The sequence below is a fragment of the Micropterus dolomieu genome, linkage group LG03 (assembly GCF_021292245.1).
Source record: "Micropterus dolomieu isolate WLL.071019.BEF.003 ecotype Adirondacks linkage group LG03, ASM2129224v1, whole genome shotgun sequence".
NCBI classification, from domain to species: domain Eukaryota; kingdom Metazoa; phylum Chordata; class Actinopteri; order Centrarchiformes; family Centrarchidae; genus Micropterus; species Micropterus dolomieu.
In genome coordinates, this window is record NC_060152.1 from 21,198,614 (window position 1) to 21,212,585 (window position 13,972).

A 13,972-nucleotide genomic window follows, 5' to 3' on the forward strand; every position below is an offset into this window, starting at 1 on the left:
ATTACAGACATTCTGCACTTTTATGTTTCTCCACTTTAAAATTTGAGCTTGAAAATATCAGTATTTTGCTGCAGCTGGTGGCAAATTGCAACAAAAATATCAGAATTGTTCAGTGATTTGCTTCCCACTTAATTCTGCCAGTACTGGACGAAACACAGGAACATAGGTCAGTCTAAATTTGGTGCCATTTGTGTTGCTTAACTTTCAGGCGACCTCACATTCAACTTCCAGCAGGCCGATGTCGTGTCATTTAGACCACATGAATGAGCCTCCTACCACTAATGTTCCCGTTTAATGACTTTAATAAGTTGCACCTAATGATTTTAATGACAAACAAATTGTACTTGGCTGTATCCAGACAGTCATGCTTTCAGACACTATTACCAAATGTTTCTAACATTTGGGTGATTGCTCCAGGCTGGTGATATTGAGGCCCATGAGGAACTGGCCCTGGCCTTATCCCGAGGTCTGGAGCTGGACACCCAGAGGTCCAGTAGAGACTCCATCCAGTGTTCCAGTGGCTACAGCACGCAGACCAACACACCCTGCTGCTCTGAAGATACAATACCTTCACAGGGTAACACACTCTTTCTAGAATCAGACTGTCTCTCACTGTTACACGGCTAACTTCTTTCTCTTTTATCCTCTAGCATTGTAATATCTTGCTGCGTCAGTACATTTTTAGCCTCTCCGTTTGTTCTTTCTAGTATCAGACTATGACTATTTCTCAATGGCTGGAGATCAGGAGCCTGAGCAGCAACAGTTGGACTTTGACAAGTCCTCCACCATCCCCAGAAACAGTGACATCAGTCAGTCCTACCGACTCATGTTCCAGAGCAAACGGCCAGCCTCCACAGCCGGCCTGCCCAGCACACAGGCTCCTTACCCCGGACAGGGGGCCTACCCTGCAGGGCCCTATCCCGCCACACCTATCCACACTGGGGCTTACCCTCCTACCCCGACAGGTACAGGCTGCACTGATAGTGTCACAGTTGGATATGTACACATGTTTCTCTTTATGTCTTTCTCTATCTTGTTATTATTGTTAAAGAAACCAAAGGCTGCTGTGTAATGAACTGAAATGCACTGTATTAGAAGTAAATTTCATTATGACAGACTTAATGATCATTTGTGTTCTGTCATTGCAGGCATGTGTTCAAGTCAGGGATTTTATTCTGGATCCAGCTCTCATAATGCCCCTGGCTCCTATTCCTCAGGCCACGGTCCGGTTATCGTCACCCCTGGGGTTGCCACAATCCGCCGCACCCCCTCTTCAAAACCTTCCGCCCGACGTTCAGGCTCAGTCGTAGGCACAGGCCCCATCCCTATTCGTACACCTGTCATCCCAGTAAAAATCCCTACAGTGCCAGATATGTCAGGAGCAGTTAATGGGAGCGGGGGAAGAGCAGGAGGAGGAGGAGGAGGAGGAGGAGGAGAAAGCCCAGATTCTCCAACATTTGCAGGAGTTGGGGATGCTGGCACCCTACCTGTGGTGTCCTGGAGTGGTCAGGCTACAACCAATCCTCCCACTGTACCCCTGCCCAACCAGCAGCACCTTCAGAGTGAGCTAGAGCAGGAAGGGGGAGGGGAGGAGGCAGGAGAAGGGGATGAAGGCAACATGCTGGTGGCCATCCGCAAGGGGGTCAGGCTCAAGAGAACCCTCACCAATGACCGCTCTGCACCACGCATCGCATGATGACACAATGCCAGAAACATGCGAGCTCATGTCATAGAAGAGAGGCTCTCCTTTCACTGTAAATGAGTTCAAAGGCTAAAAGTAAAAAAAATGCTAGATAGACATGCAATGTACAGAATCAAAAGGCTTGATATGCTAATATGAGAAATCAATTACACCTGTTCTACATGTAGCGTTTCTCATTCTGTAAATTTCCACTTGTGAGAAGCCATCTGTAACGATTCAGAGAAGAAAATATATAGATACATTTATTGTTCAGGTTCACAATGTCTAATTTGGCTTATGATGCCTCAGAAATGATATTATAAAGCCAGATTATTGGTTTAGACCTAAAGATCACAGGCCCACTTGAGGGAGACCTTTATAAGTTCAGTAATTGAACGAGGTGTGATCTAACTCCTTATGTAGGTTCTTCAAATAAAGGTTTTTAGCCTTAGCGCTAAACATGTATTTGCAAATCCGAGCCCACATCCAAGCTGTGTAATGAAAAACATGAGGATGTTTTTTGACAATAAATAACGAGAAGAACGAAGAAGCATCACAACACAGTGTGTTAATTTCTGACAGGAAGGACGTATTTTACACCCATGAATCTAGTATTCTCTCTGGACAACGACAATGAGAATACTTCTTCTCAAAACAAACACTGTGAATTATATGTAAACACTCAGTGTTTAGGGAGGGCATTGTACCACCGTGGGACAAATAAGCATTCCAACTGCCAAGTGACTTGGCAGAAGGAGCGCAATAACCAACGCAAGTACAACACAGCATCAAGAGAGCAATTATCAGGTGGGCTAGAAAGTAATGGCTCCAGTGTTTGGCCTTCATTGCCCCACACGGCATCTCTTGAGCTGCATTGACTGCTTACTTGGCAGGGCGCCCTGACGGCTGTAGGTGCTGTGTTGTAAAAGCTGTCTTCCACACTTCACACTTCAGATACTTAAATACGTGAGATATCCACAGAGCTAACGTGGGAAGGGGTATGACCAATATGACAAGCTCCTCAAAAAGCAAATGACCCGACTTTGTGTTAAAGTAGTAAAGTTGTGACTAAAGCGTTACGTGGTTGATGTTGTGACATTAAGAGACACTACGAGTGGCGGCCCTTATATGATGTGTAAATAATTTTGCACAAGTCTATTGCCAAGGAGTGTGTTGGGGCTTCTCACTCACTGTATCTTTGCTATATTTCCTTCTGCTCCTCCACAGTGCCATGCAAATTAAGTTTAACATCTTCAAACAGGATGTTTATTGATTACATATAATGATCACCATAGCCTAATTCCTTTGGATGTGATTTGGTTTTATGTTTCATATTTCTTTCCACTATGAATTTAATCTGCAATATCTACACGCTGAGCTTTGTAGAACTCCTCAGTGGTTTGTGTTTATATATTAGCCCTTATATATTAACCCCTTCTTGTTTTATAGCATTTATTAGCCATCCTGCAACCTGCTGTGCATTCATTACTCATAACAGTACTAATAATTGTATGTTTAAGTACAGTGCTTAATTGTGTAAGTACATATGTGCCATGTCAAAAGTCAGCGTTAATTCAAATTTATATATATTATCAAACATTTTATAGATGAGGGAAAATATTTTTGATGTTTTGAAAGCTGTTATAATGAACTTTTTGTTGTCTTATTTGAAATGCATGTAGCGTGCATTCTCACATTCTTTTGATTAATTAGGTTTTTACATCCGTCATCTCCAATTTTAGTTTTGATTATTTTTAAATGCATCAAAGTACGTACAGATTTAGTTACCTTATAAATTAGGAAATCACATCAAAATCCATTGTTTAATAATTACATCAGCACAGGTACATTTTAAAGTATTCTGTTTATCTGGACAATAAGATGTTGTGGACGTGTGAGGCTTTTCCTCAAACTGCAGCGTTGTAAGACTATAGGCTAAAAGAGTTGTTAAAGCACTGTAAGACCATGGCTACTACAAGATGTGTGAAACCGTAAATGTTAGCTGTAAAAGTTAGTTCAGAAACACATTTTTAATTTATTTTCTTCTTCTCTCTTTTTCTTTCTCTTATTTTTGTATACTTAAAGAATGATAGAGTTGTTTCCTCTATCCATGCATGTATTATCTGATGATGTGTTGTTTCATCAGTGAAATGTTCATGACCGTCCTGCTACAATTCATTATGTCCCTTATTTCTTACACACACACATAAGCTGCATTTTAATAATCGCAACAAAATGTGTTCCAAATGTAGTTTTATAAAGGAAAGGCTTGCATCAGTATTATGGGTTCAGATTCGGGGACAAACGGTATTTGCATGATGCAGACTTCCAAGTCTTTCTCGAGGGTGACTTGAATTTAAACGTTTGTCCCCTAGTTATTTATGATTGCAGGTAAAATGCTTATCTTATCTTATTAGATTTGAACAAATGGCACGCTGCCCACAATGTCTGGCCTAATCTGAGTTTCCCAACGACATCTTAGCATTAAAATCCACTTTGTTTCTATATTTTAAACAGATTTCTTGTGTATTTAATGTAATAGGAAGTTAACAGTAGGAGGGATGACAAAAACAAATATCATCTCTGTGCCTGAATTAAACCCATAGTGGAAACTGGGATGCACCACGAACCACTTGCATACAAAATACCCCTATGCTGTTAAATTTTAACATAGCAAAGATTCTGCTTACATGTTTTGGGAAACCCGGCATTGAGTTCTTGATATTGTTGATGTTCATATTTCTGTTGTTGTTGTTTTGGCCGTCCACCTGTCTAAAACTTGTATTATAATCCTGTAATTTACATATTTAAATTGCTAGCATATATATATATTATATCAGAGTTGCCAAATGTCAGTGTATCCAATGAATAAGAAGTTTATAGATTGTGAGGGTTTGAAAAGTACAGTTAAACCTGGTTTCTCATTTAGTTTTTAGCTTGTTTTTCCCCCTGAGGAGAGTTGACCTCTCCGTCTGTCCCTGTACAGTTCAACAGGCTATGATGCAGTTTGTTTCAGGAAGTAAAAGATTGTTATTTTTTGTGTAATGACAGCTTTAGCAATATAATAAAAAATATAAATTTTACTTTGGCTCACTGACTTCTTGAATGTGCAATCTGTGTGTGTATTGACTAACCTGGTCTGAAAACTGGCCATAATGTGGGGTGGTGGGTGGGAAAATTTTCAACTGTACAGTAGGATAACATCAGCACAGGGGCAATGGATAAAATCTTCACTGGGCCTTTTATCAGGATATAAACACATGACGTGCCTGGTTTTGGCCACTAGAGGCCCATCTTGTCTGAGCTGCTTTTAACACTCAACCCTGGTTAAGAGCTTCTGCTTGGATAATACATCACTCCTCCCGTCCTTAGATGCCTGAAACACTGGTCAAATCAATAAAAGTACAACCAAAACAATCAGTATGACACCCAAAAAACCTTAAATTAAATCAGAAAATACATGAACAAACATGAGTAAAACAACCGCTTTTTCCTCTTTTACCTCAAGCACAGGCTTCCTCCTGGTGTCTTTTCCTGGTTTACGGGCCGTAGTCTGGTTGAATAGCTAAAATTTTCCACGTGCATAATAACAGGGAGGCAAATACTAGATCATGTCTGTGACTATACTGTAGAGAAACTGAATTTTCATCTGATATTAATATAATGTTTCAAATACGCTAATTATCGCGAATCGTCTCACTAAACGGCACAGGTAGCTTATCTTCTCTGGCGTTATTGTAACATATTAGTATATAAAAATGAACTAGGCGCATTCCCCTGGATTATTTGCTTAATTATTTTAGAGCCATATGGTAGGTTAGAAAAGAGTGATACCACACATATACACGGTACAAATAACAGATCGTTCCAGTTGTGTTTCTCGCGAGGATACAGGCACCATTAACTTCTCAAAGGTCAGCAACTTAAATATTCAGGACTAAATTCGTATTTTTGTCCGTTATGGCAGACGTGGTGTAGCACAGAGCATCTCTGATAAAGCCCATGTAGGCTACTGAATGTACGTACGTGTGGCGGTGCCGTCAGAGTTACGCACGCAGGAAAGCAGCGCTGCCATTGGAAAATATTTTGGGGGCTGCTGGAGCCCTCCTCCCATCCGCCTCACACCATCCTGTCAACCAGAGGTTACGCCAGCCGGGATTACGCTCGCAAAAATGTGAATTTGTGCCACTACTACAGCCAGTTGCAGGGTTTGAGGTTGTGCGCGGACATCTGCTGAATATCGCAACTGGCAAACAAAAAACTTGCGCGCCGGAGCAGCTTCTCTGTATTTTCGAGGTTTTGTTTTGGAGGTTGTTGGACGGGACGGCGGAACATCGACTGAGGTGCGTCCGACAAGACAAGTTGCAGTTTGATTTTTATGGACAGCTGTCGCATCTTTTCCTACTTTGTGTAATCACAAATGGGCTTGAACCAAAAGATTCTTAGCTAATGTGTAATTGTTAATGACAGGCCTTGTTTTGCCCTTAAATAACCCAGGCTGTCTTCAGATTGAGGATGTGTAGGGTGTTTTCATGCGACCATTGCAGCGATCAGTTGGAATGATAGAGTTATTATATAAAGCTGCATGATCATGTGTTTTGAGTGTAGGCTGAAAGTGGTAACTAGGCCTGTTGTATTGTCCTCCGCTGCTCCGCATCAGGTTCCCGGCGCATTTGCTCGACCCCCATCCCAGAGATGCTGCCCTGCCTGCGGAGAGTCCTCCGGCCCGCCCTCTCTCTGAGAGCCGGCGCTGGGTTGGCAACAGCCGGACTCAGCAACCACCAGACACCCGCCATAGCATCCCCGACACGGTTTGCCTCAGAGCCCCCCCTCTTCATGCTGGTGCAGCGGTGTAACCTGGGCACACACCCGGAGCCCGTGGAGCCGCTCAACTCGCCCCAAGGAGCCAAGGAGTTTATATATAGCCTTCATCCGTCTGAGCGCACCTGCCTGCTGCGAGAACTGCACAAGTTCGAGTCCATAGCTATAGCTCAAGGTAGGTGATGTGCCACAGTACAGTAGCCTTTGCATAATAAAATATATTTAAATTTTAAGTGGTATACAGTTCGGCCATCCTTTTTAAACCATATGAGTAATTAATAGTCTTTAATATGCAGCATTATACACATCATCTGTTTATGACTTCTTTATCAGAAATGGCTTTATTGGGGGGTGGAAATCATTATTGAAATAATTGATGATAAGGGTTTTGCATCAGAGTGATCAGGTGAAAGTTAGATGTATTATTTACCGCTGTATCACTGGGTACTATATGTTGCTCTGGGGTTAAAAATGTTCACATATGAGCCTAATTAACATTGACATCAGCTACAGTTCCAGACTACAGCATCAGGGCTGGAATAAGACAAACATAACCTGTAAATTTGTATGGTGAAGAGTGTAATGTATCACTAAGGCTTTCATTTTAATCTCCTGAGGGGTAATACCGTCTGTTTTTTCCCAAAATATCATACCATAGCTTGCATCGAGAAGGGCAGCTAAATCCCCGAGTGCTGTTCTGCAGCTCACCCTGAACTCTGACCTCTGGTCTCCCTGTGTTCAGAAAAAGAGAATCTATTGGCAGGGATCAATAAAGAATTTCACTTCCTCCTAGTACAGCATGTTAAGGGGAAAAGGCAGTTACAGTAGTAGGTTTTCAGAGCCCTGGGTTGAGGTGTTAGTCGAGTTGCATGAAACTATTATGATTATGAGAGCATGAGAGAAGGAGGAGGAGCACTGTGGATGTCCTGCAGATGGAGAGAAAAAGGACGAAGTAGGTCAATCAATACAGTGACCGAAGAGATTAGAGGGAGGAAAGAGGAGAGAGGTGAGTGATGATGGGGACACTCCACAGTGCATGATGTTCTCTCTGGGAGTATGCCGCCCTGAGCTCCTGTCACCCTCTATACTTCTCACCAGCAGTAAATTACAAAAGACTATACCTAAAAATACATTCTCAATATTTTGTCTAATTTCTGTGTTTCTACCCTGTCAAATTGTTGGAAATTCAGTTTGAATGAACAATACAACTCTGGAGCCATTAAAAAATATGAATACAGTGGAGACTTAATGCTCTTGTCACTGTGACAAGATATAAAATATTGATAAAATATCAAATCAATCAGATCACACAGGGCCCTACAATTGCAATAAATAGATTAAGCACTGTTGCTTTATTCATGCGGGGCTGCAGAGAAGAAAGATATCAGTGGAGCCGCGTTTACTCTGTGAACTGCTGGACTGTACACCAGCCTCCTTTAAACCATATAGCGACAGACTACTGAATGTTGAACATACATGCATCAGTTGCTATGAATAGTGCCATGTCTGTACTGTTTCTCAGTGTACAGCATGTGAGGCTTTGAGTAGCAAGTAGCAACGACACGCAAAAATCCCGGTCGCTGTAAGTATTAATATAAGCGCGCCTCTGACGTCGTGGCTTGAAAAGTTTCATCTGTTTGTCCAGTTTACAATGAAAGAGTTCCGTCTCTGAATGCAGTTTTGGAGGCATTTATTTCCCGCCAAACGGAAAATTAAAAAAAGGCTGTTTGCAGGTATAATTATTCACTCTCTATACGATCCTGCATCAAAAACATAAATATAACTGGGGGAAGGAAGCATGCTGCTGTCAGCTACAGTATGTGGGAGTGATTCTTTATATTATTGATCGGTTATGCTGATCCTGTTATGCTTCTCCTGACTGATAGCAACTTGAATTAGCTTAGTTACTAGGGTCCTTCTAATCAGTCAATCAATAAATCAGTAATTTAGTTTTGGTTATGCAGCAGTGGAATGCATACATTTAGCACACATAAAACACAGGGAACATAAATACAACACTAAGACAAACAAAAGCATAGATACACAGTAAACATGAACTCAGTTGTATTACACAGTGAACAGACAAAAACACAGAAAGTCAGTTTGTCTATCTGCTGATTTGAAATACCTCTCCCTTCCTCATTTCCACTCTGCATCCACACTCTGGGGAATTGTCAGAGGGAACTCTATGAGGCGTTTCAATAAGATCCTCCGTGCCCACCAATCCTCATAGCACATCGTGATGTTCCTGCTGGATGTGGTTGATTCCAACCCGACCACGTGCTGAGAGCCCTCCACTGTGCGAATACAAATACTCTGCAATATCCACATTGAGTGAACAGTCAGCGCCAAATCCCTCATGAGCCTCGTGGCAGAAGGTTTTATATGACACACCGAGGCTGCAAAAAGCAAAGTATCGCACTCCTTTTTGACCACTGGAATATGTTCAAGTAGAACTAGAAAGCCAGAATTTAAGACCTTTTAGACCATTAAAACCTTTCAGGCAAGAATTATTGCAGAATTTTAGAGAATAACATGCTAGAAAAAGCACATAGTCGGTATTAAAATGGAGATACATTTTTAGCCAGAGCTTCCATCCCCTCCTGTGTAATGTACCAGAGGGCTATAAGTGATTTGTGTCATCCCCAGCCACATAGATTTACATTGCTGTGTTGATTCACCATTTCAGATAATAATGTGAGCTAGTGTACTGAGGTGGCTATACACAGATCACAGCTGTTTTCCTCTGCTCTCAGCTATGTGGCCTGCCTGGCTTGAACTCACTGATATGCTCACCTAAATGGTATAAAAGCCCTCAGGCGGTTGTCTTACTTACTGTAGATGCGGGCTGCAGACTAGCTGAATCAGTGATAGCTGGACTGGCCAAATGACTCTCTCACGGACTTGTTCGCTGAGAGATGGATTTTTTGACAGGCTTATCAGCATCCATCGTCATTTATACCCAGTGGTGCAGGACACCTGAAGCAAAACCTTTATTTTGCTGACATTTATATGCAGGTTCGCTGAATGGTGAGGAAGCTGGGTATCTGCCTGTGGTTGAAGCTCACTGACATAGCTTATTACTGGTCAGTGTCAGAGGTTAATGAAGTCTACTGCGGTATTTCCACTCTGGTTGAGGCCATGTTTGCTGTATGCATTTACCTTCATTCTGGATTGTGCTCGTACATTTTAAAGTTATATATTAAATTACCCTGTCGAATGCACACTTATTTAAACAATCATGCAGACGCAGAGCAACACTAGCATTCATTTTGTGTCACAGCTTTCTCCTCAGTCCCTCTCTTCAACCACACTGTTTCATCCCCAGCCCTCTGCATTGCTCTGTCCCTTTCTCTGGCTCTCCAGACCTGCCATCCTCAAGTCCACCAGATGCCGTCAGACTTTCTCTCCTTTCCTTATTACCTGACTGCCACGTCCAACTACACACCTGTTTTCACTTCCCTCATCGGTCTTGCAGATAACTTACCTACTCTGCCCATTCCTCACTTGCTTTTAATTCCCTCATCAGCCACTCATCATATATACCAGGGCCCCGTTTCAGAAAGCAGGTTCAACAAACTGTGAGCTGTCAAACTCAGAGTTTCCGGTTTCAGGAGCTCCAATACTGCGATTCACTACAGCAACGGGTAAATAAAGGCAGAGCCTCCATTTTAATAAGGTGGAGCTATGAATATGAATGCGTGCCAATGCCGACCATGATAGGCTATTTATGTTAAAATGCAGGAGTGGAGGAAGTATCAATACGTTAACAATATTACATTTTATACAGCGTTGCTAATTCATCATTTACCAGACTGGAATTTCCTTAATGAATGTTAAAATGCTGGAATTGTCCTATAGCCCAATAGGCTACATTCATTTTAAATAGGAAGGCTATAATAGGCCTAAACTGTAACCTGACAGGACAAAATGCCGGTGGCAATAACTGAAGATGAAAATATTAATCCAGATTAGACATAGTTTAGGCTACTCATGGTCCGACTAAGTAGGCCTATGCCTATTAATGATTTTTTTGCAGTGGAAAATGTGTCTAGGTTCAAACTGACTATGAAGTTTTAGACGTCTATTATAATACAATCTTGCTCATTTCGTATTTTATGAAATGCTGTCAAAACACATTCAGACAATCAGCAGGTAATATTAGACTATAGACTATTTTGTCAATACAGACAACATCGGTTACATCTGATCCATTGTTCGTTGTTTGTTAATATAGCCTAATGCTTTCATGTCTCTGTCTTTTTGTTTTTGTGATGTGTACAACTACTAAAGTGCTTGGGAAGTTAGACTGCAATACTTTCATGTTTTGGTGAAACAGTAGAATGTTTTTTTACAAAAGAATTGTAAACGTTATTCTCCAGACGAATATACATTGAGCATTTTAAGGGCAGAGGATAACAGCCACGACGATCTCACAGACAGGACATTTGAAAGGTGACAAGAGAAAGGGTTAGGAAGAGGCAAGTTGAAGGGATGTTTACACACAAATACGTTCACCTTTCTGAGAGGGATTTGGGGTCCATTTTAGAGGTTCGAAGACCTCTTGAAATGTACTGTTCTCAGAAGTTCGAGGAGCGAAAAGTCTAAAGAGTTTGATGACATCAAATTAATTTAGAAGACATAGGTGAGGAGTGCATGAAGACGATATTTTGCTGTAAACAGAGAGGAAGAGAGAGGATGGAAAGAAGTAAAAACAATGAGGGCGTTAACAACCTAGAAGATTATGTAATGAGAATATCAACACCATAATATCAATCTTTTACATTTGTGACCTAGAGCACAGTTAAAGTGTGGATCTTGATGACTTCCCATTGTCGTGTTTGAGATCTCAGTAATTATTACACTGTCAGAGATAAAGGCTTAAGTGTTATTACACCATGTCATGGCAAAGGATTTGTTGGCTATAAATATTTGAAATAAATTACCAGCTAATACTGGGACTGAGATATTAATATCAAACGAAAAGAAGAAATGATTAATTATTAAGTTAGTAGAAATAAGAAAATGCTCCATTGATTGTTTAAATCTCATTGTGATGGTGTAATGATGAGAGAGTGGAAATTAAGAGGCCTCACTATTACTATTAATAATTTACATAAGACACATTAGATACATTAGCATCGCTGTGTTCAACCCAAAGTATTAAAAATCAAACATGGAAACTGTAGAAAATAGGACTATATGTTATATGCCTGGGTATTAGCTTTACTTTTAGCAGAGAGTTACAAAATGGCTAACTGGTGGTTTCACTTAATCTTAAAACATTCTGGTAACAAAACTATGCAGTTCATAAAGGAGAGGACAGCTACTCTTCTAAAAAATCCATCTGGATCTCTGTGATCATCAGTGTTCATTTGCTGAGTGACTCAGTGACATCCACTATACTAACATGGTTTTCCCACAGGCCTGCTGGTGAAAAGGAAAACGTGAGAGGAGACGAGAAGCAATTTCCCTTCATGGGTGAGAGGAGGTATATGCACTGTAGAGGGAAAGTTAATTGGACATGCAAAAGAGGAGAGAGAGCAGCGATAGGTAGGGAGATGTCTGGAGGATCTTTATGGCTTTGTTTTTCACCTTAGTGACCCATGAGGCTGCAGTACAAAATCTTAAGGGCATCAATAAACAAGTCACGCTAGCCTCTTCCTGTTATTTTCTTTAACTAACCCATCTTCCATGTGTCTAAAAGTTTAAAATTCTTCTTCTCTTTCATCTTCATCTCTTCTTGAACAATGACCAGATTCAAAAGGTATAGTGAACCCAGCATCAAAGCTTTCATCCTCAGGTTTGTCTATTTTGAAGAGAGGCTTAATATTTGTTGTGCTCTGTATTGCTTTCATAGTGCCTGATGAAATTTTACTCCACCTTTATATATAAGCCATATCCTCTCATGGCTTCTTAGGCTCTAGCCTTCTTGAAATAACGAACAAACGAAACTTCACCTATTCTCCATTCTGCCTCAGCACATACAGTGTTTTTGTCATGCTAATTCACACACACTGCTGCATAATGGCAGTCCATAGTGACATTTAACCTGCTGTGACCCCATTCAGTCTGGTTAAAAATGAAAAAAACGGCATCAGCATTGTTAAACAAAGTCACCGTTAAATTACCGTTGTCATCCTGATATTTGACTTACAGTAAAGCAACAGTGATTCCTGCTAAATTACTTGAGTCAATAACATGCCAGACAGTTGGCTCTATGGCTGTCCAGTAGACGTTGTGACATTTTTCTGGTAATTTGTGTACAGAAAACCCACCATTCATCACAGACTGTAATAACACACTGTGTGCATTTATTGAGTGCACTTTGCTGCCAACAACAGAGCTGCAGCCATTAATAACTAATCAGTCTCAGTGTGCCAGGTTTCAGGGTAGGCTACGTACTTTTTCATTGGAAATGTTTCTAAACTTCAGTGAGTGCTGAACTTATTTGGCTTGTGAACCCCCCAAAATGAAGTGATACTGATATCTGCTATTCCTGGGAGGGAAAAATAGTTCATTTTTATTGATATTGATACCCTTATTGAGACTGCTTAACAATCCGATTCTTTATCGATACTTTACTATTATTTAGTGATGGTTATTTAGTAAGACCAGACCCAACGGGCATGAAGTAGGCATGCAGGGTATAAGGAAAATATTTAATGTGCGATAACGTTATATATTGAGATGACATAACACTTATATTGAAATGTGCATATTAACTGCCTGGTTGTTTTTAATATTTTAAATACAGCTAAATATTGTTTCTAGAGCAGCAACATTAATGTTTACAACAGCATAGTAACTCAGTAACTTTATCTGACATCACAACTAGTGAGTGACGTTTAGAAAGAATAACATCAGTCTGTATCAGTCCCTCCTCCTCTCTCGCTGGCTGCAGGTAACGTTATCAGGTAGAAGGAGGAGCGGCTGGTTTGTCTCAGCCAGCAGCTGAGTTTTTAAGACTACACACCAGTCTGTCCTCCAGACAGATGCTTTCTATTTAGCTTGTTTTTAACATTTGGCTAATGCCAAGCTAGCGTTAGCTGTGCTTGTATAAAACATACAGGATGAGATACTGAGGTGACAGAGATGATTAAATTAACCATTTCTACATGTTTAACGTTACCTTACAGACAAGTGTATTGATAAAGTATTGTCTCTTTTTACTTGCGAAGGTTTTATTGCACGTACTTACAGTAACGAGCGTCGCTGTCATCAACTAACGTTACAGTAGTTTGGAGCTAACTGAACCCTCACCGTATTGCACCGCGACGGCGCAGCCTGCCTCTGTGTCTGTGTCTGTGTCTGTGTGTGTGTGTGTGTCTGTGTCTGTGTCTGTGTCTGTGTCTGTGTCTGTGTGTGTGTGTGTGTGTGTGTGTGTGTGTGTGTGAGCCAACAGAGACTGCAGCCTGATGATTTTCTTATCCATTGCGTTTCAAATTAAATCAGATTTGACGCTCGAGA

General features: G+C 41.0%; 2 protein-coding genes across 5 annotated transcripts in view; both read left to right on the forward strand.

Annotated features, from left to right (window-relative positions):
- The window catches only part of LOC123967622 (protein MTSS 1-like), a 57,608-nt gene extending 52,844 nt beyond the window's left edge, over positions 1–4,764 (forward strand). For all 4 annotated transcript variants that reach the window (XM_046043774.1, XM_046043772.1, XM_046043776.1 and 1 more), the window contains 3 exons: positions 418–577; positions 708–965; positions 1,149–4,764. In XM_046043774.1, the coding sequence (XP_045899730.1) occupies positions 418–577; positions 708–965; positions 1,149–1,696 (966 nt within the window). In that variant the 3' untranslated portion in view covers positions 1,697–4,764. The remainder of the gene's footprint in view (positions 1–417; positions 578–707; positions 966–1,148) is intronic.
- Positions 4,765–5,798: 1,034 nt separating this feature from the next.
- LOC123967976 (transmembrane protein 65-like) overlaps positions 5,799–13,972 on the forward strand; it is a 41,426-nt gene continuing 33,252 nt past the window's right edge. The window contains exons 1-2 of the mRNA XM_046044412.1: positions 5,799–6,024; positions 6,342–6,677. Coding sequence (XP_045900368.1) covers positions 6,377–6,677 — 301 coding nt within the window. The 5' untranslated portion in view covers positions 5,799–6,024; positions 6,342–6,376. The remainder of the gene's footprint in view (positions 6,025–6,341; positions 6,678–13,972) is intronic.